Source organism: Dipodomys merriami, unplaced genomic scaffold (genome assembly GCF_024711535.1).
Source record: "Dipodomys merriami isolate MVZ:Mamm:240054 unplaced genomic scaffold, mDipMer1.0.p SCAF_11, whole genome shotgun sequence".
Lineage (NCBI taxonomy): Eukaryota > Metazoa > Chordata > Mammalia > Rodentia > Heteromyidae > Dipodomys > Dipodomys merriami.
The window spans coordinates 47,851,274-47,876,668 of NW_027202382.1; the positions used below are offsets into that span (position 1 = coordinate 47,851,274).

Genomic DNA, 25,395 nt, shown 5'->3' on the forward strand with positions numbered 1-25,395 from the left:
TCACGTCGCCTATCTCCGGAAAATTCTTATCTTTGAGAATTAAAATTCTGTTCTTGTTAGACACTTCTTCTGCACCTCTCCTCCCCCCTCCCCCAGCCACACTCCTGCCTGGACCCCAGGGTAGCGTCTGTCCCCTTGGGTCTGGCTTGTTCTACTGAGCATGGTCTTCTTTGGGGCTCATCTGGTTGTAGCAGGTGTCAGGATGTCCCTTGGTCACGAGAGGGGGCTGTACCCTGGCTAGTAAGTTCCACAGGTGACGCCATGCCCCCCTGCCTGAGCCGGCTGGGTCGGGCTTTCTTTAGGCCTGGTGTCAGGTCTGGCCTCCAACTTTCCTGTTTCCTGGGGTCTCTGGGGGTGCCTGCCGGTCCCTGGTCCGTCTCCCCCCTCCTTCCCCTCCTTGCCCAAGCTCACAGCGGTGGTGAGGTACCTGGGCGGGGTGCGGCCTGCAGGTGGCAGAGCTGGGCACTGAGTGATGCAGGGGCAGTGCGCAGGGCCGGCCTGCCCCGGGCTCACCTGGCCGTGCTTGGCTGGGCCTGTGCCCAGGAGACCCTGGCCTAGCTGCTGCTAGCTGTGTGTGGGCGGAGCCTCTGCCACACCCTCCTCCTCTCTCAGGGACCGTGACAATCTCAGGCCTCTTCCTGCATCTGGAGACCTGTGTTGGGGTCCTGGGAGGCTGGGATGCTGAGAGGTCGGGGGCGTCTGGGGAGGGGTCAGGGGTCAGGGGTCGGGACCTCCCTCCACACTGCCTTTCTTCCTTCCTCCTCCCCAGTGCGGCCCTGGGCAGTCAGTCATGTCTCCTCCTGGCTTCTGTGTCCTCATGGGCCCACACCCTGGGGACTGGAGATGGGAACCCCACTGAGTGGCAGGTGTGTGTGTGTGGATTGTGTGGCTGTGATGACACTGGGCCTGGCCTTTCACCGGGGTCGCTGTAGCCCATCTGCTGCAGCCTCCCCCCACCCAAGCCCCGACATCCTGGGCTGCTAGGTGGTGGAGGGTCTCTGTGAGGGGAGTGGCATCTCCTGGAAGGGCGTGGGGTGGGGAGGTGGCAGTGGGGGAGGGGTTCCAGGTGGGGAGCGGTTGTTCTAAGGGGTGGGTTCCAGGCTCAGTTGTCCTCCCTTATCTTGTCCTCCCCTCCCCTGGGGTGGGCTCCCGGCTCCAGAGCAGCAGCAGGTGTGCCCAGAGCAGCTGTGGCTCGCTTCATTCCCGGTCCAGGGGGTCTGTCCTGCCCTGGCCTGCCCTGGCCTGGGGGCCAGGACCTGCTGACTGGCCACCAGCAGCTGGCGCCTTGTCACCAGTCAGGGTGGGTACAACTCCCGCAAGTGCCCACATCCCAGGAGCCTCGCTCACGCCGAGTCCCCTTCCCTACAAGGAGCAGAAGGCCCAGTTCCCGGGTCCTCTGCACCTGCCTTGTCCAGCCTGAGCCAGCTGACCACCTGTGAGGTGGACAGAGTGAGGAGCCGCTGGTAAACCTGCCCCACACCTGCCTCTGCCTTTGGGAGGGTGTGGCCACACTCTTGTGTGGCCGCTGGGTCCAAGCCAGGCACGCTGGCACGGAACATGCATGGCACTGCCCAGGGACTCGTGGGCTGTCTGGCTGGCCCTGTGGGGCTGGACCTCCAGGCCTCTCAAGGATGTCCCTGGAGGATGCAGGTCTCAGGTGGGTTGAGAGTGGGCAGGCCGAGTGCCTTCCTTCTCTATTTCCTGGCCCAGGTAGCGTGGCGTGTGATCCTTTCTAGTTGGTGTCTGTTCCTCGTGTCCAGGCCAGAGTTAGCCCCCTGGTTAGAGCTCAGACTATGTTCTCAGGTGGACCTGGGCTTCAGTCCACCTCACTGGGTGGCTGTGGGCAGATTGCTTAATCTCTCTGATCCTGATTTTCCAGAATGCTCCTCTCATGGTCATTGTGGGCACGTGGCAGGCTCTGAGCCTCCTCCCTCTCTCCACCTCCTCCCTCTCACAGGCCAGGTGTGGGTCACTGCTTAAGTGCTTCAGGGCCATGGCCAGCCAGTCATGTGCTGTTACCAGATTCCTGTCTTTGTCATAATCTGCCTGTGGCCAGTTACTTCTGCCTGCTGGAAGTCATATGACTGCTGTGCCTCCGGAGGCCACCTGGGGAATCTTCCTGTCCTGCCCCCCTCTGGCCCAGCCTCCCCTCTGTCTTCCCTGCCTCCCCTCTGGCCCAGCCTCCCCTCTGTCTTCCCTGCCTCCCCTCTGGCCCAGCCTCCCCTCTGTCTTTCCTGCCTCCCCTCTGGCCCAGCCTCCCTCTGGCCCAACCTCCTATCTTCCCTGGCTCCCTCCCCTTCTCCCACCCCCAGGCCTGTGCCTCAGCTCAGGCTGGCTGGCCCTTCTGTCCCTTACCTCATTAGCAAAGGTGTGACCAGGTCATAACTGGATGTTAGTCTTGTGGCCTCTGGGTGGTGGGGGCCACTTGTGGCTTCTGGCCTTTACTGCTTGGGGCCTTTGCCAGGGCATCCCATTTTAGAGCTGCCACATGGTGCTGGGGACAGTTCGAGGATGGACATGGTGCAGTGTGGCGCTCGGGCATGGCTCGGGAGGAGGGCCGCCTGGGAGCCTGCCCGGCTTACACCCCAGTGCCCTGGGTACAGTGTGTGCGATATGTGTGTGAGCACATGATTGCTGAACCACTGGTGTCACGTGTGACGGCTCACAGGAAGTGGATGCTGCGGCTGGACCTCCAGCTTGCTTTGGAATTCGAGAGCTCTGAGAGAGACACCTCGCCGGGCAGCATCGGCTCATGGATGTGGCAGGGCCCTATGCAGCCAGACCCCGAAATGGCAGAGGGGACAGGGTGGGCAGTGATGGCCAGCCGGGCTGCAGGACCGTGCTGCCCCAGGCTGAATGAGCACACCGCGTGGGAGGCCGCACGACATTGGGGAGTGAATGAAATCACTGGTTCAGAAGAGATTCACGCATCTAGATGAATATGGCTTGTGCCTTCCAGTGCTCTGGGGACACGGCTTCAGAACGGTCCAAGCTCTGCCACTGTGACCGTCCCACAGGGAGCTGGTCCACCCACAGGTCCACCCGCAGCCAGGTCTTCAGAATGGGGAGAGAGTGGGTGTAGCCACCCCCGGCCCCTTCCTGCATGTGGCATGTGCTTTCTCTCCCTCTCTCCTCCTCACCTCTCCCCCCCTTCTTCTTCTTCTTTTTTTTTGGTTTGGCGTTGTCCCTCAGCTCTTCAGCTCAAGGCGAGTGCTCTACTGCTTGAGCCACAGCGCCACTTCCAGTTTTCTGGTGGTTTATTAGAGATAAGAGTTCCACGGACTTTTGCCTGGGCTGGCTTTGAACCTGGATCCTCAGATCTCAGCCTCCTGAGTAGCTAGGATGACAGGTGTGAGCCACTGGCGCCCCACTGCCTCTCCCATTTTTATGCCAGTCCTGGGGTTGAACTCAGAGCCAGAGCGGTCTTTTAGCTTTTTCACTTATGGCTAGCTTGAGTCATAGCTCCACTTCTGGTGTGTGTGTGTGTGTGTGTGTGTGTGTGTGTGTGTGTGTGTGTGTGTGTGTGTGTGTGTGTGTCTTGAGTCATAGCTCCACTTCTGGTGTGTGTGTGTGTGTGTGTGTGTGTGTGTGTGTGTGTGTGTGTGTGTGTGTGTGTGTGTGTGTGTGTGATTAGAGATCAGAGTCTCAGGGACTTTTCTGTTGGCTTTGAACTTTGAGCCTCTGATCTCAGACTCTTGAGTAGCTGGGATTATAGTGGGAGTCACCAGAGCCTAGCTCTCTTTTTGTTCTTCTTTTCCTCTTCTCCCTCCCCTCCCATCACTTTTTTCTTTTTGTGCTAGTACTAGGGCTTGAATTCAGAGCCTGGATACCTGCCCCTAAGCCTTTTTGCTCAAGACTGGTACTCTACCACTTGAACTACAGATCCATTTCTGGCCTCTTGGTGGTTAATTGGAGATAAGAGTCTCACTGGACTTTCCTGCCTGAGTTGGCTTTGAACTGCAGTCCTCATGAATCTCAGGCTCCTGATGGCTATGATTTACAAGCATGAGCCACTCACACCTGCTTTAGTTAAATACATTTTTGAAACATCTGTAATGCTGCTGTGCGGGAGTCTCTGGGTGGGCTGAGAGGAAGCAGTAATTGAGGCTAAACCATTTTCTTGGCAGGAAATCTAGATGCTGCAGCTTTGTCTGCGGCAAGTTTCCACATTTCCACAAACTGTGTGTGTGTGTGTGTGTGTGTGTGTGTGTGTGTGTGTGTGTGTGTGATCACTATAGATGAGCTCCTGCCTGGTGGGAATGCGGTTGCCAGCCACAAGTCCCAGGTGTTGTTGGCTGGCTCAGTTTGGGCTGTTTCTCAGGTCCTCCTGAGCCGCTGGTAGGTGACAGAGGGCTCACTGTGTGTGTGAACCCCGTACCTCCGCACCTGCCTGTTGCGGATGTTCGTGACAATGTCCTGGGACCACCTGTCTGGTGTATTGCTGGAAGGGCTGTCCTCACTGAGGTGCTGCCGAGGGCTGGCTCTTTAGGGCTCGGGTGTGGTGCCTCTTTGGGTGCCTTTCCCCAGCATCCTGGCTGAATTCAGGGGCCTCCACAACCCCTGGCTTCCGGTGGGTGCATCCACAGCCGGGAGAGCAATGCAGGCTTCTGAGGCTCCTCCTGTGGGGTGGGCGGTCAGCGTAGGACTCCTGGCGTGGGCAGCTGGGAGAGGTGACAGCCTGGGGTCCCCCGAAGGGTGGCGTCTGTAGCAACTGAGTCAGCAGGGAGGACTAGGGCGTGCCGAGTGGGAGAGACAGAGTGCTGAACATCCAGAGGATAGTGTGGCTGCGCAGCATCCCCTGATCCGGGAGCCATGGGCTGCGCAGCTTGGTGTACAGGCAGAGGCCAGCCGCCCCCACCCCCGCCAGCCCCTCGGCCGGGGACCCGAGGGGACCCTCATCTCACACTCCAAATGTTCTGTCTTCATGTTCAAGCCTGCAGATCCTCCTAGAAACACCCTCCTGACCTGGGGCACACCTGGACTTGTGGTTGGCATGTGGTCTGGGTACTTTGCTGCCTCTCGTACATCTGTGAGTGCAGTGGTGGTGGCAGCCGGTCCTCGATCCAACCTCCCTTCTCCTAGGTTGCCAGAGTGGAGGGTGAGATGCAAATCGGAGTCTAGCCCCTCCCCTCCCCTGGGCTGGGGGTCCTGAGGGGCCCCTGCTTCCTTTGCCGGCAGACACAGGGGGGAGTCATGGGGGGGAGTGCTGAGAGCTTTCCGGGGTCCCCAGGGGTGGATCGACGTGCTGAGATGTGCAGCACGCGTGTGGGCCCCTCACTCCAGGAATGCGACTCCTGGGCAGGGGCTGCGGCGGGGAAGAGGAAGGCCTGTGGCCCTTCCCATTACAATGGCTGTCAGTCAGGGAGGAATCAGAGAGGCCTCTGGAGCACTCAAAACCGCCAGCTCCCGCAGGCCCAAGGAGTTTGACAGATGCAGAGCCAGAAGCCCGGCCACGGCTCGGGGGAGAGACTGGGAAGAGGCCCCGGGCCGCAGCCATCCTGTTCCCCTGAAGAGGGACGATGGCTACGGCTCCAAGGGGCATGGGGCCCACGTGGGCAGATGGCAGGCTGACCAGGACTGGTAACAGCCGGCAGAGCAGTTACGTTGTGTCCACCATCTTCCTCTGGTTTTCTTTTTTAAAATGTCATATCTTAATTAAATTTTTTTCATTGTTATTGTAAAGGTGATGTTCAGGGGGGTTACAGTTAATGTCAGGTCAAGAGTACATTTCTTTTTAACCAATGTCACCCCTTCTCTCACTCTCTCCCAGTTTACCCTCCCATCCCTTCCCCCAAGTTGTTGTGGTTCATTTCCAACCTGGTGTCTTAGTGAGTACCACTGTGTATTTGTTCACCCCTTGTCCCACCATTTCTTTTTTTTTTTTTTTTTTTTTTTTTTTTTTTGTCGGTCGTGGGGCTTGAACTCTGGGCCTGGGCGTTGTCCCTCAGCTCTTCAGCTCAAGGCGAGCGCTCTACCACTTGAGCTACAGCGCCACTTCCGGTTTTCTGGTGGTTTTATTGGAGATAGGAGTCTCACGGTCTTTCTTTCTTGCCCGGGCTGGCTTTGAACCGCGATCCTCACATCTCAGCCTCCTGAGTAGCTAGGATTACAGGCGTGAGCCACCAGCGCCCGGCTTTGTCCCACCATTTCTATGCCTCCCCTTACACTCCAAAGACAGATAAACCAACAATACGAAAAGAAAAGAAAACAAAACTAGCCACAGCCGGGCACCAGTGGCTCATACCTACAACCCTAGCTATTCAGGAGGCTGAGATCTGAGGATCGCGGTTCAAAGCCAGCCCCGGCAGGAAAGTCCGTGAAACTCTTATTTCCAATAAACCACCAGAAAACTGGAAGTGGCGCTGTAGCTCAAGTGGTAGAGCGCTCGCCTTGAGCTGAAGAGCTGAGGGGCAGTGCTCAGGCCCAGAGTTCAAGCCCCACAACTGCCAAAAAACCCCCAAACAAACAAAAAAACTAGCCACAAAGCTGAAAAATCCTTGATTTCTGTAAGTTCTGTTTTATATGACCCAAGCTAATAGGCATTCCTCCTCCGGTCTCACTTGACTGTGGCTGCCTAGAGTCCTGTTTGACTTATCATGACCCAGTATTTTAGATCTAGCTTCTACATATACAAGAAAATGTGTAGCCATCTACCACTTAAGCCACAGCTCCACTTCCTGCTTTCTGTTGTTACTTTGGTGATAAGAGTCTCTCTCACAGGCTTTCCTGCCCCATCTGGCTTTGAGCTGTGATCCTCAGATCTCAGCCTCTTGAGAAGCTAGGGTTGCAAGCATGAGCCACGGTCCTTGGCTCCCACCTCTGTCCTTGCTGACCGGCTTGCCGTGGGCCTCAGGGACAGGGTATGCCATTGGAATGTGAGTGCACACGTGTGCGTGGGTTCCGGGCACGGTTTTCTAGAGGTTTATTCTAGCTTACATGCCCTGGGAAGAGCTGGCATGAGGAGTAAGCAGAAGAAAGCTGGCAGTCTTCTTTCCCCAGTCTTCTTTCCCCCTCCCCTGTGACCACAGGGATCTCTGTACACTTCCCTGTCCTTTGCCCTGTAACTTTTTCTTTTCCTTTTTTTTCTTCTTTTGTGATTGAGTCTTACTGTGTCGCTCAGCTGACCTCAGACTGATAATGTCTTGGGCGCTGGTGGCTCACACTGGTAATTTTAACTACTCAGGGCTGAGTTCTAAGGATCAAGGTTCAAAGCCTGCCCAGGGGGCTGGGAAGGTAGCTCAGTGGTAGAGTGCTTGCCTTGCAAGCTTGAGGCCCTGGGTTTGATTCCTCAGCACCACATAAGCAAAAAGAAAAAAGCCGGAAGTGGCGCTATGGCTCAAGTGGTAGAGGGCTAGCCTTGAACTGAAGAGCTGAGGGACAGTGCCCAGGCACAGAGTTCAAGCCCTACAACCGGACCCAAAAAAAAAAAAAAAAGCCTGCCCAGGCAGGAAAATCTGTGAGAATATCGTCAATTAACCAGCAAAAAAGCCAGAAGTGAAGGTGTGGTTCAAGGGGTAGAGTACTAGCCTTGACTAAAAGTTAAGGGACAGCACCTAGGCCCAGGGGGGGAAAAAATCATGATCCCTCCAACTCTGTCCCCTGAGTGCTGGGATTCCCCGTGCAGCTGCTGCTTCTAGCTGCCCAGCAGGCTTTCTTTGCTAGGCTGAGGTGTGTGCCGATGGGCCTTGGGGCAGCATGCCTTTGTCTGTGATGGATTGCACTGTAGAAGTCCCGCTCCCCCCCACTGCCCCCCCCCCCCCCATGTAAAATAGCTGCTGGGCTCTGCCTCTTGCCCTCTGGGTGCAGTGAGCTTGGTCACCTGAGCTCACCGGGTGCATCTCTGAGCTGTATTGGGCCGGCCCTGGGCCCCAGGGCTGGAGGCGGGAACCCCTCCACCCACCTCCCTGACTTCTCTGTGTCCCTGACGTTCTCTGTGGAGAACGAACCCCAGGGTGTCTTGTGTGGGAGGTGGGGGACCGGAAGGTGGAGGTAGGAAGAACATGACGTTGGCCAGAGAGGAGTCGGCGGGGCAGGCAGGCTGCGGCTGGGCCAGCTCTCGCCTGCAATGCAGCCAGGGTCGGGCTCACAGGAGCTCAGGCTGCTGGTGGGAAGCCCCAGGCTGGACAGGGAGCTTCTGGGAAGTGGATGGGTGGTGGGTGGTCTTTGTAAATCCTCGTCATGACCCAGGCCGAGAACAGAAGGGTGTGGACCAGATGGTGGCCAAGTTCTGCCCCCATGGATTTTCCATCTCCCAGACTGATTTCCCAGGTCTGGGACGTAGCCCTGTGACTCACAGGGTCTTGGATCTTGTGGGTTGGGGTGTAGGGACAGTCAGTGCTTGGAGCCTGAGGCCATCCTGCCTGGGGATTTCTGAGGGTGGGCAGCTGTCTGTGTGTGCAGCAGCTGTGTGTACCAGAGGTTGCAGAACGGCTTCAGCAGGAAGGAGCATCAGGATCATCTAGTGATGCCTGCTTGGGTACAGACAGGGAGGAAGGCAGTATGTGTGCTGCAATCTGCTGTCCCTGGTGGGGACAGATGGGCTACCCGGGGACACAGAGAACTTATGCAGTCAGTGCCAGGTTTAGGACATGAACTGAGGTCTCTGGCATTTTGTCTGGTTTATGCTTTTGACCTATTTTACTGTCTCCTCAAATGAACTGAAATATGAAATAGTTCCTGTCACCATGAGTGGTTGATGAGTGTGGGGATGAGGGCTGCTAGTCCCCTCTCTCCTCCTCCAGCTCGCCCTTGGCATCAGGCAGGATGGGAGTTAAGTTCCGAGCCCCTGGCAGGGCAGCCATGGAGACAGGAAGGAGGCGGAGTGCTGGGAGCTGGATTTGGGGAAGAGGCCAGGAGCTGGCTGTTCTCTTCAGAGCCACCCCTCCCTCCTGCCTCCCCCCTGAGGCACAGGGTTGCAGCAGCCTGGTCTGTGGGGCCCTGGGCCACGCAAGCCACCCCCTGCTAGCCCTGGGCATTGTCCCCTTTACAGGACAGCTGTTGTGCCTGTGGGGGGACTCACCCTGCCCCAGCCTGGCCCCTGTGCTATAGCCATGGGACCTGAGCCTCGGGGTCTCAGGTGGGAGAACCTTCCAGCCTCCAGACTGTAGTTCCAGTAAGAGCGGGAGTGGGCAGACGCTCAGCAGGGGGAGCAGTACTCCTTAGCTCTGGGCAGTGGCTCTGTCTGCCATGGCCGGGCAGGGCTTTGCCTCTCCAGCCATGATACCTTGGCTACATCATCTTACTTCTTTGAGCTCTGATTTTTTTTTTCTTTCTTCTCTGATTTTCTTAATCACAAAATGAGGCAGCCTGGCTTCTCTGGAGGTGCCTGTGACAATAGGAGTTCAAAGGTGCTGAAATCTTGAAGGACTCGGGCCCCTGGTCTGAGGCTGCTGATAGAGGCCCATCTTCATTCATTCTTTTCTCTTGTGCCTTCATCAGATGTCATTTGTTCATCCGTCTATTCATCGTTCCCTCTTCCCTCTGTCTGTCCAACTGTCTGTCACCACCTACCCATCCATGTCTGTGCACCTGTTTGTCCATCCATCTATTCATCAATCCACCCACCCATCATTTCCCCATCCATCTGCTCATCTACCCATCCATTCATCTATCCATTTACCCATCTATCGCTCTTCTGTCAATTTAATCTGTTCATCCATCATCCAAGTTCCTATCCATCCATCCATCCATCCGTGCATCATTCACCTTTTTATCCATCCATCCATCTATCCATCTATCCATCCATCCATCCATCTACCTGCTTATTCATTTGTCTGTGCTCTGTCTGTTTGTTCATTCCTCTGTCTTCCATCCATCCATCTCCTGTCCATCTATCATCAGTGTTCATCTGCCCCATCCATCCAACCATCCTTCCACCCATCCACCCATCCATCCATTCAGCTATCTAATAGGCAACCAGCACCTACAGAACATGAGGTACCAAGTATTCAGGCTCTGGTCTCAAGGCAGGGGTGGTCTCTTTTATCCTTGCCCCTGTGGGTCTTGAGGAAATGTCTACCCCTGGGACCTGGGTTCAGATCGCACTGAGAGCTGGGTTCAGGTGTAGAAGGGAGGAGCAGGCCAGCCCGAATGTGCACAGAGTGAGGATGCCACCATCTTCCTCCCAGACAGCTTCCCAGTGCTGATCCTGGAGGCCACTTCCTTCCAAACGTGCTGCCAGCTGCCCAGCTCAAGTGAGTGGTGCTTTTCATTTGCTGCTCGGCTGTTTTGGGACCTTGGGACTTGCCCACCCCATCTTCCTGAACCTTGCCAACTGTCTTGAAGAAACCCAGGCATCGGGCACTGTCTCGCCATGTGGTGGGGTGCAATGGCTGAGAAGCAGCTGCGTCTCCAACGCTTTTGTTTCCCGGGCCCTGGAAGCTGTGATTGTATGCGGTTTGTAATTAATCATTCCTTGCCTGGCAATTGTCATTCTGAAGGCGGCAGCGGCAAGTTTTTCCTGACCTTGCTTTGGATGTAGGGAAGGAAAAGAAACTGAAGGGTAATGTGGTCTGGGCTGGAAAAGCAATTTAGAGTGATTTGCCCTGAATATTCAGTGATGTGGGCTGCAGATCCCCACAGCAGATAGGTGAGTTTCCGGGGCAACAGATTCAAATGAGTTCCATCATCTGCCATTTGGCCCGTCCTGCATTCGAGTTTGCAGATGTGTGGTAGTAGCTGATAAGGACGGTCTGCGGGTCTGCGGCGCGGGCCAGGCCTGAGCTCATTAGAACATGCTTATTATCCATTCCTAATGAAGGTTGAGAGCCTGGGCCAGGAAGCTCTTCAGAGCTGTGAGTCAGAGGGGTGCCAAGAGCGCCGCCATAGTTGCCGCCAGCGCAGGCTCGGAGGAGGCTGGTGCCCGGGCAGTGTCAGATGTCGAAGCCTCCCGGAGGCAGGGGAGTGCTTGGCTGTTGGTTTGGCCACTTCTGACTGGCCTGAGCATTCTGGCTGGAGGTGCTGGTGCCTGGGTTCACGTCTGAGGTGCTGTGGCCATGATGGGTCAGCGCTGTGGTAACTTCCACAGAAGACGACGCTCCAGGGTCTGTGGGTGGGGGTGCTGACCTCAGCTCCACTCAGGGCTCAAAGGCTAGTGCTCTACCACTTGAGCCACAGTTCTACTTCCAGCTTTTTGCTGGTTAGAAATATGGCCGTGAGCCACTGGGCTTTGAAGATGTAGCACTTGAGGTTGCCATGGGAACAGGGAGGCGCCACAGCCAGGCCTTATCTCTCTTTCCATCCCTTGGAGGGGGACTCCAGTGGCCACCAGGCTTGGAAATGGGGTCCAGTGAGGCTTAAAGAAGGGGCTTGGAGGCTGGGAAGGTAGCTTAGCGGTAGAGTGCTTGCCTCTCATGCACGAAGACCTGGGTTCCATTCCTCAGTGCCACATACACAGAAAAAGCTGGAAGTGGCGCTATAGCTCAAGTGGTAGCGAAAAAGCTGGAAGTGGCGTTATAGCTCAAGTGGTAGAGTGCTAGCCTTGAGCAAAAGAAGCTCAGAGACAGTGCCCAAGCCCTGAGTTCAAGTCCCAGGATTGGCAAAAAAAAAGAAAAGAAAAGAAGGGGCTCGGGTGTGGGAGCTTGTGCCTGTGGGCTGTGCCAGCACCGCCACAGCTGTGCCAGCCCAGCTGGGAGCAGGCCATTCAGCCTGTGAGTTGAGCTGGTCACTTAATTACAGGTGGAGGAAGTGGTGCTGTGGCTCACGCGGTAGAGTGCTCGCCTTGAGCTAAAGAGCACAAGGACAGCGCCCAAGCCCAGAGTTCAAGCCCCACGACTGACAAAAAAAGAAAAAAGAAAAAAAATTACAGGTGGGACCAGACCAGCCAGCTGAGTTGAGCTGCTCAGTTACTGCCCAGTGGCCAGGGCTCTTATGTTTCCAGTCCCTGTGTCCATGTCTTATAAATGGAGCTTTACCAGCAAGCAAAATATTTATACTGCACAAATCCTGGTGTTTAGCATGCAACAAGTACTCAAAGTGCCAGCTGTGTTCTAAAACTTAAGAGGCAGGGGCTTCCAGGCAGGTTCCTGTGATGATCCCACCTGAGCATATGCTCACCCACCCACCCATCCACCCATCCATTCACCCATCCATCCATTCATCCATCCATCCACCCATCCACCCACACACCTATCCACTCACTCATTAACCCATCCACCCATCCATTCACCCACCCATCCATTCACCCACCCATCCATCCATCCAGGCAATTTGTGCCATCTGTCTGCCTGTCTATCCATCTGCTCACCCAAATACATTTATTAACTATTAATCTATGTATTCATGCATCCATCCATCCTCTATCGACTTATCCACCCAGACTACCTGTGGATCCGTCCATCATGTATATATCTACCCACCCACCCACCTACCTATGCATCTACCTGTCTACATCCACTAATTCAATTATTCGCTTACCTGTATTCATCTATCCACTAATGCATACATTCAGCCTCCCTCCACTTACCCACCCAAAGAACCCCAGGATCCACCCATCCATCCACCTGTATATCTAACCACCCACCCACCCACTCATCATCCATCCGTCTATCCATCCACCCATCTAACCATCTATTCTTCCCAGTTGCCATCTGGCAAATGACTCCCATGTGCCAGGCTTTTGGCACCAAAAGTTGAAAAGCACGGTTTCACATAATCCTGCAATTCTTGAGGTCCAGTCTCTGGAGAATACCCCTCCATTTACCACGAGTAAGTATTTCTGCGGTGTGAATGGGTACCCTGCCATTGTATATTCGGGGACAATGGCACTGTGGCATGCTGAATATAACTGGCTTGTGCTTCTACCTTGAGTCCTGGTGTTGAGTGCTGACTCTTATCAAAGGGAGAATTCATGTAGGGCCTGAACCACTGGGCAGCGGGGGTGGACGGGCCCTAGCAGGCTGAGGGGATTCATCTCTCCATTGCGGATGACTGAGAACATGTCATATGGTGTCTGCCTGTCTCTTTCAAGGAGGGCATATTTTTGAGAACTTAATTGTACCTATGCACTGTGTTTTACATTAGTTTCTTTCACTGTGCTAGTTCTGTGGGGATCTTGTCTTGGTAGATCCCTTGCTATGGTGTCACTCTCCAGGAGACTCTGGATTCTGTGCAGTGGACAGTTGGCACCGCTCCCAGCACTATGCAGTCATTTACCACACTTTTTTTCTTGTTATTTTTTTCGAATCTATGTTATTGTTGCTTTAGAGGTGATACACAACAGGGTTACATTTACATGTGTCAGGTAATAAGTACATTTTCTTTCACATTGTGTCATCTGTTCCCTCATTCTCTCCCATCCCCTCCCTCCTGTCTCCACCCAGAGTTGCACAGTTCACTTCATCAATGTCCAGTGCGCACCTCTGCTGCATGTTTCCACCCTTTCCCCTCTGATTCCATACCCTCCCTCTCCCTCCCACAGACATGCATGGTATACACCATGCTGTATTTCTGAGTGCTTGGAAAGTGCCTGAGGATGCTTTTGGAGTAACAGAGGTCCCAAATCCCAGGACAGAAACTCAGTCTCCTTTTCAAGTCAGTGTCGCCGGGTGCCGATGGTTCACACTTGTCATCCTAGCTACTCAGGAAGCTGAGATCTGAGGATCACGGTTCAAAGCCAGCCCAGGCAGGAACATCTGCGAGACTCTTACCTCCAATGAACCGCCAGAAAACTGGAAGTGGTGCTCTGGCTCAAGTGGTAGAGCGCCAGCCTTGAGCTGAAGAGCAGGTCGAGAGTTCAAGCCCCACGACTGACCCCCCCCCCAAAAAAAAAAAAAAAAAAAAAAAGGTGTGCTCCTGTGCTCCTGAGCTGGGATCCAGGTCGCCAGGTCGTGACTCCCCTGGTCGGACCCAGTGTCTGCAGCCGCTGCTGACTAAGGCTCTAATCACCTCGTCACTGTTTTTGTTTGTTCTGTTTGTTTTCTTTTGTGTGGGCACCGGGGCTTGAACTCAGTTGTGCTTGCTTGGCTTTTCTCCACTCATGGCTGACACTCTGTTACCACTTGAGCCATGCCACTAATTTCTGCTTTTTTTGCTAGTTAATCTGAGATCATTGTTTTGTGAACTTGTCTGCCTGAGCTGATCTCAAACTGCAGTCCCCAGGGCTCCGCCTCTTGAGCAGCTAGGATGATAGACATGAGCCTTCTGTGCCTACTTCTACCCCTTAACACTTTTGGGGAACATACTGACCCTGGACATACTGACTGCTGGAAAACAAAGTCTACCTTTCTAGAATATTCTCACACATAAATTTGTAGCCAACATCCAGACCCTCGTAGCCCCCAGAACCTTTCCTGGGCTTTGGCTGCAAGCCTTGCCTGGGTAGATGAGCAAGGGAAAACTCAGGGTACGGCTTCAGGTCTGACACCTGGTCTCCAGGGCTCAGCAGCGCTTGCTCCTGGCTGAGCTGCTGCTGGAGGGAGGCCATGTCCCTGTTCCTGCTGCCCGCACCATTACGTCAGTCTGGGCTTCAGGGCAAAACCCTTGCGACAAGGGCCTGCTCCTGTCAGCACGGGAATGCTCCGACTGGTGATGGGAGGCAGCATGGGGGCTGTGCCTGCCCCTCCTGACTAGGAGGGGGGATCTGTGTCACATCCTGGGGCCCCCTCCGCCTTCCCGCTCGGACGTGTCCCCCGTGGCTGCCGTTGGTCTGCCGGCCAGGAGTGGAGCCTGGCTTTGGATTGCTTCTCTGGCTGAGAGCTGACCTGACAGTTCGGTCTGCTACTTGGCAGGAGGGTCAGCTCACCCCAGTGATGGGGTCACGCATCTCCATTCTGGAGCCCCTAGATGAGCAAGGACCTCACCAGACCGTGTCTCCTTCCCTTGAGATCCTTCCAGCCCAGAGCTACATACCTGTGACACCTGCAGGTAGACAGTCTGGATGTGTATCTGCCCTTCCTGCAGCCGTGGCCCAGTGTGCAGTGTGGCTTCTGTTATCCAGTCCAGGGACATGGGAGCACCTCCTAGCCATGGTGGACCTTGGCCAAAAATGCAGATTCCTGCCCCCCCCCCTTTGGGCCTGGCAGGGTGGGGTCCTCCACACGGAGCTCCTCTGGATTGCTGGAGTCAACCGGCTGGGTGCTGGGTGCGGAGTGCTGGGGTCAGCGCAGCCCCAGCAGGGTGGCACAGAGGCAGGCTTTCCATTTGTGATGCAGATCCCAGCTGACACCCTGGCTTTCTGCTGCCCAGGGCCACCTGGTCACATGTGGGCAGGGGTGAACACACAGCCGGCCTGGCTTGGAAGGTCTGGTGGTGTGGTGGTCTTGCTGGGGGTAGCTGTGCCCCACGTGTGTCCCCTGCCTGGCCTGGGCACATGGCGCTCTGGGGCTGGGCTCTGTGGTTGATGGAGGCTGGGAGGGGCGTGACTCCTGTCACCTGGGGTGTAAGCTGGGAAGCGGAAATGAGAGTTGGGAAATGTCACGGGTTGACATTTACATTGTCACAAGTCCCCAGGGGCCCTGAGCCTGGAGCCTTTTGATAAAAGTCACCGATGAGTGCTACATTCACATGAGAGCCCCTCATCTGACCGTGGCTCTGGGATGAGGTCTCCTGGGGTGGGTCTGAGTGTACTTTCCTGTGCAAAAATACCAGCCAGGAAGCATGTGGCTGGCTGGAGGGACAGGGCTTCTGGGGGGCAGAGCCGGGGACCTTGAACACTTTTCCAGAGCTTCCCGTCTGGTGCTGGGGTCTAGAACCCAGCTGTCCACACACTGCTCATGTAGCTAGTCAGGGCAGCTGGAGGGACCATGCTCTTCCTGGGGCCCCCAGATGCATGGACAGAGGCCCATGTCAACCGGCTACAGCTCCTGGAGTTGGGTTCGGCCCGTTGCACTCCGGGTTTGCACATGAGTTGCATCGCCTGGACTGGCATTGCCTGCTCTCTGGGAGTATTGTCAGTTGATAAGCTATGTCTGCTGAGGGAGGCATAGGAGTGGGGTGGCTGACAAGCCCTACCAGGTCTGATATTTACAGCAAAAGACATGTTGAAGATGGCTTTAATTTTCATTCTAAATACTTATAGAGCCCTTGAAAGTCCAGAACATCCAAAGCCACGTTGCTTGTTATTTGTGAAAGGCCCCTTGTAGCAGGGGCGGGTAGGAGTCCCTGCTGGGCCAGCTGCACAACCGCCTGACTGAGTTCTGTCTAAGGAAACAGAAGAACTCTGTGGTTCACGGATCCATAACTTCTGAGAGTCCCAGCCTCTGAAACAGCCACCGACAGGAAGACGCACGCGTCCTCCCTGGGGGCCAAGTCTACCATGCTACCAGCCGAGAGAGGGCCCTTCTTTAAATATTGCTGGTGGAGCTCACACTAGTAATTCGAACTACTTGATCTGAGGAATGAGGTTTGGAGCCAGCCTGCAGGAGAAAAGTCTGTGATACTTATTAACATTAATCAGCAAAAAGCTGGATGTGGAAGACTGGGAAGGTGGCTTCATGGCTCTGGGTTTGATTCCTCAGTACCACATGCACAGAAAAAGCTGCAAGTGGTGCTGTGGCTCAAGTGGTAGAGTAGCTAGCCTTGAGCAAAAGAAGCTCAGGGACAGTGCCCAGGCACTGAGTTCAAGTCCCCAGATTGGCAAAAAAATGCTGGATGTAGAGCTGTGGCTCAAGTGGTAGAGCACTAGCCTTGAGGTGAAGAGCTGAGGGACAGCACCCAGGGCCAGGCCCACGACTGGACCCCCCCCCCCCAAAAAATCTAAGGCACAGTGCCCAGGGCCCTGAATTCAAGCCCCCTAGTACTTGCACACATATAAAAATAGCTGCTGGATGCTGGACACTGGTGGCTTACGTCTATATCCTAGCTACTGGGGAGGCTGAGAATAGGAGGATCAAGGTTCAGGGCAAGTTTAGGCAGGAAAGTTCTTGAGGACCCTCCCCCCCCTTCCCAACCCTTTGTGTGTGTGCATGCCTGTGCGTGTGTGTGTGCATGTGTGCACGCTGGTAGTGTAGCTTAACTCAGAACCTTATGCTCTTGCTCAGCTTTCTTGCTCACAACTGGCACTCTACCACTCGAGCCATGCTTCTGGTCTGACTTTTTGCTGGTTAATCAGACATGGAATTGCTGGTTTTTTTTCTGCCTGAGCAGGGTTTGAACTGCAGTCCTCCTGAGCCACCTGAAACCCAACTCTTAACAGCTGGTGCAGTGGCACCAGCTGGGTGCCTGGCATCCCAAACTACACAGGAGGCTGAGATTGGGAAGGATCACGGTACTGGGCCAGCCAGGGAAGAATAGAGGGAAGCTGGATGTGGCAGCTCTATGCCTGTGAATCCAGGAAAGCCCCAAAGTAGGTGGATCACTGTCTGGTGTGTGCCCAGGCAGGAGGCAAGACAGCAGTCTCTGTCCAGGTGTGCGTGGCGGAATGGCTTTGTGAGGAATCCAGAGGGGTGACATCTGTAAAATGCATTTGAGTTCAGTTCCTCGAGACAGCCAATGCCCACAGCAGGTGTCTATGAGGGGAGGTGAATAGGTTTCATGACCATTTTCTTATTTATTTACTTTATTTATTTTATTTTTTGCTGGTTGTGGGGCTTGAACTCTGGGCCTGGGTGCTGTCCTTCAGCTCTTCAGCTCAAGGCAAGCACTCCACCGCTTGAGCCATGGCACCACTTCCTGTTTTCTGGTGGTTGATTAGAGATAAGAGTCTGATGGACATTCCTGCCTGGGTTGGCTTTGAACCGTAATTCTCAGTTCTCCACCTTCTGAGTAGCTAGGATGACAGGTGTGAGCCACCAGCACCTGGCCTGTTTTCTTATTTCGCACACACACAGAGTGCACTAACTAGAACATGCAGCACATACATGCACAATGCCCATCCAGGTACAGATGCAAATACAAGTAATAGTATGTGCATGCAAACACACGCACATGTATGCGTACTTGTTACACACATGTGGTGTTGTGTCTAGGTTGAGCCTCATGCTTGATTCTCCAGCACTTGGTGTCAGGCACGCTCAGTGCCCTGTGAACCCTCTTAACTGAACCATGGGAGAGTCCATTTCTGTCTTGTATGTGTCATACATTGTGTTCCTGGGTCAGCTACCCCTCCCCTCCCGCGCCTCAGTTACTATAACCAGGTTCATGAGCGGAACCTTCTCTCTTCAGTCTGCTTGCAGTGAAATTTTTGAAGATGAGTAGAATAGCTGCTGAGAGCTGTGTTTGTGCACATGTGCCCCGGAACTTGGCCTTGAACTCAGGGCCTGGGGGCTGTCCCTTAGCTTTATTTGTTCAAGGCTGGAACTCTACCACTTGATCCATACCTCCACATCTGGCTTTTTGCTGGCTAGTTGGAGGTAAGAGTTTCCTGCCCAGGATGGCTTTGAACCCTATCCTCAGAGCTCAGCCTCCTGAGTAGCTGGGATTGCAAGCGTAAGCCCTTGGGGCCTGGCTTGCTGAGGACTCTTGAGTGTGGCACGTGCTGGAGGTGTTTGGCCTGCTCACCGGGCAGGATGAGGTCTGGCATGCCGAGGAAGCAGAGCACTCATTGCTATAGCTGGATGTTGTGGGACAGACCTCCATCAGCCCGAGACTCAGCAGGGCTGGCAGTAGCTGCGCAGCCCCCGGCCACCCAGAGACGTGCTCCTCCCCAGGGGAGAACACCAGCCTTCAGCAAATATTAGTGCTGCGAGCAGAGGATTTTGCACCACAGATACACTGTTGGTGCTAAATCTAAAATGCACAGCTCTGTGTTTCTTACCGAGACGAGAGGTGCTAAGCTACGTAGGTGTTTGGCTAACAGTTCTGGATCAGCACCAAACACATGGTTGCGGTTTGGGGCTGGGCTTTCTGTTTGCTTGTGAAATGACAGGCGCTCTCTCCCTTGTCTCCCCAGGTCATCTCTGCTGTGTCCCGACTGTCCCTGCATAGCATTGCTCAGAACAAAGGGATCAGGTGAGCTCCAGGCTGCGCTGGTGGGGGTGGGGGTGGGGGGGCCCCACTAACGTCCACGCCACTCGCGTGCTGGGTGGGATACGAGGAGCTTTCAGCGGCAGTTCTCTGCCTGTGCAGTGTGCGTGGTCACCAGGCTGCTGGAGAGAGGGCGGGGAGGTGGGGGGGAGTGGGCGCACTCACGCCAGGGAAATCTCCCGTGCACGTTCCTGATGGCTGCAAAACTGCTTTTGATTGAGGTAATAAGATCAGCAAATGAATCCTTTCACAGATCATTGCGTATCTAATGCACTGCCCCGCACTGGGACGGGGGTCCTGGCACGGTGCTCTTGGCTTACTGATGGCCAGAGGCCTGGGGAAACCAGCCCAAGGGCTGGCCCCAGGGACTGTGGAGGCCTCCAAGGTACTGCCGCCATTGTGGGCACTGATGCCTAAACTGAGGGCCAGGGAACAGTCTCCATGGGACAGGTGGGGACAGCACGGAGGCTGCCCTTGTGCCCTCCTGGGTCTGGGGTCCCCGAGGATTTTGGCCAGCAAGGTGGATGAGAGGCCGCTCCCGAGAGGTGGGGGGGCCACGCCTGGCTCCAAGCATGGGCATCAGTGATGTCCCCCGGGACTCCGTGTACTCAGGCTGGGGTCCCAGTGCCACATGCGTGTTTGTGGGGGCTGCTGGGTGACTTGGGAGCACAGCTGCCCTGTGTCATAGCTGTTCACTTGTGAGGAGAGAGCCACAGGGTTTCTCTTGGGATCCTGCAGCACTGTGTAACATGAAGGATGAGTTCTGCATGCCCAAGACCCCCACTCCCAACTTATCAGTAGACGTACAGAGCACAGACTCCCCCCCCCCCACTGACCAATAGACCCTTGGAGTGCAGAACCCTCCCCCTGACTGACCAGTAGGCCCATGGTATGCAGGCCTCTTCCCCCGACTGACCAGTAGGCCCACAGAGCACAGAAAAGCCTCTGGGCTTGCCGTTCATTAGGGCAAGCAGAGCAGGTTAGACCAGCCAGTGAGGAAGGTGTGTGGTGTGGCATCCAGAAGTGAGCCTGGATCATCCTCCAGCAGCCATGAGTGACAGCAGCCCCTGAGCGCTGCCAGCAGGGAGGCCACTGTGCCCCGTGTGTGTGTGTGGTGCGTGGCCACCGGGCACCTCTTTTCCAGCTCCCTTCCCTGCGTGTGGCCCAGGCCCCAGGAACACAGCGCCTCACCAGCAGGGCTTCACGTTTAGAGGCGCCCCCCCCCCCGCCCCCCCGCCCCCCCGCCCCCCCCCCCCCCCAAAAGCCTGGCAGGACCCAGGCCTTCCTGGAGTGTTCAGAGTTGCGTACTGCCCCCAGGTGCTGTGCTCGGGACGAGGGAGCTGGAAGCCAGGCTGGAGGATTTGTGGGCCGAGGGAAGGACTGAGTCTCCTGAGTGTGAGAGCCACCTGGCCAGACTCTGGCTCTCGGTCCCCGTCCTTGTTCTAATGGGGGTACTTCCCCACTTCCTCCACTCTGACTTTTTCCCTCCTGGCCTGAGCGCCATTCTAGAGCTTTCTCTCTGCAGCCCCTGACAGGGTCTCTCCATCAGGTTGCAGGTCTTCTTGTGAGACCAAGGTGGCCAGCACCTTGATGAGCGCTCCCTGTACCCCAGCACTGGCTGGCATTTTCATGGGGACCTGAGCATTCTGGGGTCCCACCGCACTTTACCGGGCTCAAGCCAGGCTTCATTGAGAAGTGCTTTCCAATGTTCTTCATCAGTGAGAGGTTTTGTTCAGCATTTTCCTTTCTGAAAAGCCACATGCCCAGCGCAGGGCTCTGAGGACTCACCCTGAATCCTTCATGGCTGATAGGAGCCCAGCATGGTCCTTGGGAAAACAAACAAGAAAAGCACCCCCAAGCCCCCAACCTTTGCAACCTCTGCGCTCTCCCTTAGCAGCTGGTTTGCTATGAAAGCCCCACTTACACTGCCCAGAGGCCCGGGAATTGGAGGCTGACTCTGTGCCCCGCTACCAGCTGCCTTCTGGGGGAGCCGATATGGGGGCACAGGTGGAGGAGCCCACCCTGCAGATTGCGATGTGGAAGGGAAGACTGACTGAGGCTAGAAGGATGACCTTGGGCAGGGCCTCTTGTCCCTTCCTTGGGCCTAAATGTTGCTCTGTTGTGCCCTTGGCTCTTGGAACAAATGCCACAGGCTGGCGTTGATGTGGGCTGAAGGGTGCCCCGCCCCCACCAAGGACACATTTCCCTCTAAGCCCTGGGCTCGGGGAGTGTGAGTGGCAAAGGGGGTTTGTAGAGGTAATAAAGTTGGTAATGAGAAGGGGATTCAGGAGGGCCAGGGTCAGCTAGCAGTGTGAGAGGGTGAAGGCAGAGATGGGGTGCTCTGGCTGCCGACTGAGGAATGTAGGCTGGGCTGGACACTGAGGAAGGCCAGGCAAGGTCATTGTCTCCTGGAGCAACACATAGGCCCAGGACCGGGGGCTCACGCCTAGAATCCTAGCTACTCAGCAAGTTGAGATCTGAGGGTCATGGTTCTTGGTCAGCCTGGGCAAGAAAGTCCGAGAGGCTCTTATTTCCAGTTAATCACCTCAAAGCCGGAAGTGGAGCTGTGGCTCAAGTGATAGAACACCAGCCTTGGGCATAAAAGCTAAGGGACAATGGCCAGGACCTGAGTTTAAGCTCTAGGACCAGCACCCCCGTCCCTCCAAAAAAGGACACAAAGGCAGTTTGTGTTGTTTCCGTTTAGAGTTTGGGTCACATCCCACATAGGTAGGGGGTCCCACACAGGTAGGGGTCCTACACAGATAGGGGTCCCACACAGGTAGGGAACCCACACAGGTAAGGAACCCACACAGGTGGGGGCCTATGGGGTCCTTGGGGTGGCCACCAGGCTTCCTGCACACAGTTGTGTGTCAGGTCACCTCCCATTCTGTGTCCACCCCTGTGGGGCCTGGAGGGGCTGAATATCCCTGGGGACAGAGCTGGCTTTGTTCCTGGGACCACAGGGCAGGCCAGCCTGCCACACACTGTTTAAATATCGAGATGCAGTCCACGTGCCCCAGATGCCATCCTTTGGGGGTGAGGGTTTAGCAGCACTACCCCTGTCTAGCTTGCTCTCAGAAGCCAACCCTGTTTCTGGGAAGTGGGCGCCCCTGTTCCCAGTCCTGGCCACTCCTAGTCCATTCTGTCCTGTGAGGGACATTTGAGGCCAGTGGAGCCACACCTTGGGTTCTCCTGGCTTCTCTGGGCCACGGCAGGGGCTGCACTGCTTTTCTTACTAAGGCTGAGTCACGTGTGGGCCTTTGCCTGGACAGGCCACCGCCGTCCTGAGAACTGGACTGGTGTCGGCGCCTCCCGGCTGGGTAGGCAAGGCGCAAAGGTCAGGGGGCAAGGGTCAGGCTGAGGTTTGGGTGGAGAAACACATGAACCAGAACACCCTTCTACATTTCCAAACAAATTCTCCGAGTACCAGACACACCCGGACCCAGATCTGAGTACCACAGAACGTTCTGAACTAAAACGACGAAAATAAACTGCTCACATGTCACTGGCCGTGTGGAGAGCGCGGTCCCTGGGCTTCCCGTGCTCCGTGGGTGCCGGAGACCCCTCCATCCTGGACAGTCAAGACCCCCACCACAGGGCTCCCGCCCGCCGGGAGGGCCAGGCACCCTGGGGGGGGTTCAGACTAAAAGAACCCACAGCCATGGCTGACCGCCAGCCTCTCCCTGATGTTTTCCTCCTTGTCTGCAGTTGTCCGAGGGTGGCTGGGAGGCTGCTGGATGGAGCAAGGTCCTTGCTGGGTAGCTGGGATGGGGTGAGTTTGCCTCCCCCGTAGTGAGGGCGGCGCCTTTGACTCCAGCCCTGACCTTGTTTCAGGAAGGTCTCAGTCAGGTCAAAGGTACTGAAGGCCCCTCAGCCAGCGGGCTTGAGTGGGAACACTGCAGTCTGGAGAATATTCTGTGTACATATCCAGAACAGTCTATGGCTTTCTGGGTAGGGGCTCACCTCCACCAGCGTCTCAGAGCTCTAGCCAAAGGAAGAGGTCCCATGCCAGTGCCCGGTGCTGCCCTTCCCCAGAGCTGCCTCCCTTCCCCCCTCCTCTCCTCCTGTCACTCTCTCCCCCCTCACCCCCCCATTGTCCTTGCCCCCTAAGCTGCCCTCTCCCCTGGGCTGTCCTCCTCCCTCTGCTGCCCTCTCTCCTGGGCTGCCTTTCCCCGATTGGGGACCTGTGGCTCCCTCCTAGAGTCCCCCTCCCCCCCTCCCCAGTACATGGTCCTGCTCTCTGGTGTCCACCCAGTGGGTGCCATGCCTTTTCCCAGCTGGTGTTGTGTTGTGAATTCCAAGTAATTGGACTGTTTGGACAGGAAGTGGCAATTTTCATCTTCTCAGCGGCTCACATTGCCAGCAAGATGGTTTTAATTGACACAAGTGCCCAGGCCACCTGGTCCTGATGTGTCTGCGGAGGGCCGGCCTGATGTGGGGGCCTGCTTCTCCTTTCCTTTCAGAACCCGGCGTGGCAAGTGGGTAAAACACTTGAGTTCCTTCTAAAGAGGAGGGAGGCAGAAGAGTCCACCTTTGGACATAGGGTGTCCAGGAAGGCAGAAGCGTCTACCTTTGGATTTAGGTGGGCGTCTGGCTCCCAGGGCCCCTCGCTGGGTCATTGGCCTGCTTTCTCTGTGACATCGGCTCCCACACTCCGAGTCTTACTGGCTGGGGCAGTAACAGCTAGGTAGCCACTCAGCCTGGGCCTTGCTTGGGCCTCCAGGCTCAGGTAGAGCGAACCCTGGGTTCCAGGTCACAGGGACAGGTGGACAGAGGAAGCAGGTGGGGGTCAGAGCTGGTCCCCCTGCTGGTCTGCCCTCACCGAGATCGACTTCCGGCTGATGGCTGCAGGTGGATCTAGGCAGGAAGGGGCGTGGACAGAGACTTTGAGCAGGGTGTCTGTGGGGGGGGGGGGGGGAACCAGGGACAGTGGGGAGAGTGACTTGGTGGCCTTCCTATGCGTGAGGGGTTTGTAGTAAGTAGCCAGTGGCTTCTGAGATTCTGGACAAAGCCCTTCCATGGCTCCATGGGACCTGGAGGCACCAGTGTGGGGCTGCTGTGGAAGTCTGGGGGACAGTAGGGGAACCTGGATGGTAGGAGGAGGCGGCAGGAAGGGACGGATGGCCAGCAGGAGGGGCTGGGCTGGCGGCAACCAGATGTGGCCACTGGTGTGGTGCTGGCACCCAGTCAACTCTGCCACACCCTTCCTTCCTTGAGCAGCCCTCTCCATCTCTCGGGGCCTGTGTGGTCTTTGGGATGGAGACAGGAAGCCCCTTTGGTGGGAGCGCTGTCTGTCCAGCCCAGCACCTCTCCACGACTGCTCCTCCCCCAGTGTAAACATTCAAGGGAGGCTGGGCATCTGTGGCTCACGCCTGTCATCCTGGCAACTCAGGAGGCTGAGATCTGGGGATCAGTTTGAAGCCAGCCCGGGTAGAAAAGTCTGGACAGAGCTCTTCTGGAGGAGAGACTCCCCCCTCCCCCCATATCCGCTGTGGAGGCTCGTCAGTCAAATGGCTTGCAGGGTGCCACCATGCACCCAGCTACACCCAGAGAAGCTACCACGGTAACCTCGTGGGCACTGCCACCGTCAGAAGGGCGGGCCTTGGGCTTGCCCTGGAGTCAGGCAGAGTGCCTGCGGGAGCGGCCCTAGCTCCAGGCCCACTGCCAAGGCCAAGGCCACCAGGCTGACCCTTGTTTCCCAGCAGAGGAGTAAGCAGGAAGTATGTGTGTGGGGGGAACCAGAGAGTCTCCAGCTGCTGTGTCACCCTGTCTCCCTGGCAGCACAGAGAGGGAAGGGGTCTTGCCTGAGGTCTCACAGGGACTAGGTGATTACCCAGAATCCCCACTGCCGAGCAGATCCTGCCCTCCATGCCAACTCTGTGTGTCTGTGAAGGAAGAAGGCCTGCCCTTCACATGTGCTCTCCCGGGACCCTCTGCAGCGACAATGCAGGCTTGTCCCTCTTACTCTAGCTGGAGGCGACATAAACCCAACAAGCTGGTTATCGGTGCCCAGCACCCAACACCAGGCAGCCTGCCTCTGGCTCTTATGGTTCTGGAGGTGGCTGCAGACCTGCGAGCCGGAAGGAGGCTGGGATCTTCAGAGGGCCTTGCTGAACCCAGTCAGAGCTCTGCCGGCCTGAGTCCTTCCTGGAGGACCTGCATGTGCATATGTGGACGCACGTGCACGCACACACGTGTGACACACACACAGCGTAGCTGGGAGTGAGCCTTCAGAGCTACTCCGCTGCCGCCGTGGAACGGAGGCAGTGTGGGCTGCGGAGTGTTGCGCTGGGCCGCAGGTCCCTGAACAGACTCAGGCCTCAGCCTTAGTGTCCTCCTGTGGCTGCCACCTGTCATCTGTGGTCCCGAGACTCCTTACCACACCTGCCCACGGCCAGGTTCGGTGCAGGCTTGCCAGGCCTGGCCCATCTCAACCTGGGCGGCAGTCCTGTGTTGGGCAGGAAGCACGCTGCAATCACGGAGGCACCCACAGGC

At 56.2% G+C, this 25,395-nt stretch overlaps 1 protein-coding gene across 6 annotated transcripts in view; it reads left to right on the top strand.

Annotated features, from left to right (window-relative positions):
- Positions 1 to 25,395, top strand: part of Vav2 (vav guanine nucleotide exchange factor 2) — a 149,995-nt gene that overhangs the window by 62,735 nt on the left and 61,865 nt on the right. For all 6 annotated transcript variants that reach the window (XM_070014988.1, XM_070014992.1, XM_070014987.1 and 3 more), the window contains exon 3: positions 18,827 to 18,885. In XM_070014988.1, coding sequence (XP_069871089.1) covers positions 18,827 to 18,885 — 59 coding nt within the window. The remainder of the gene's footprint in view (positions 1 to 18,826; positions 18,886 to 25,395) is intronic.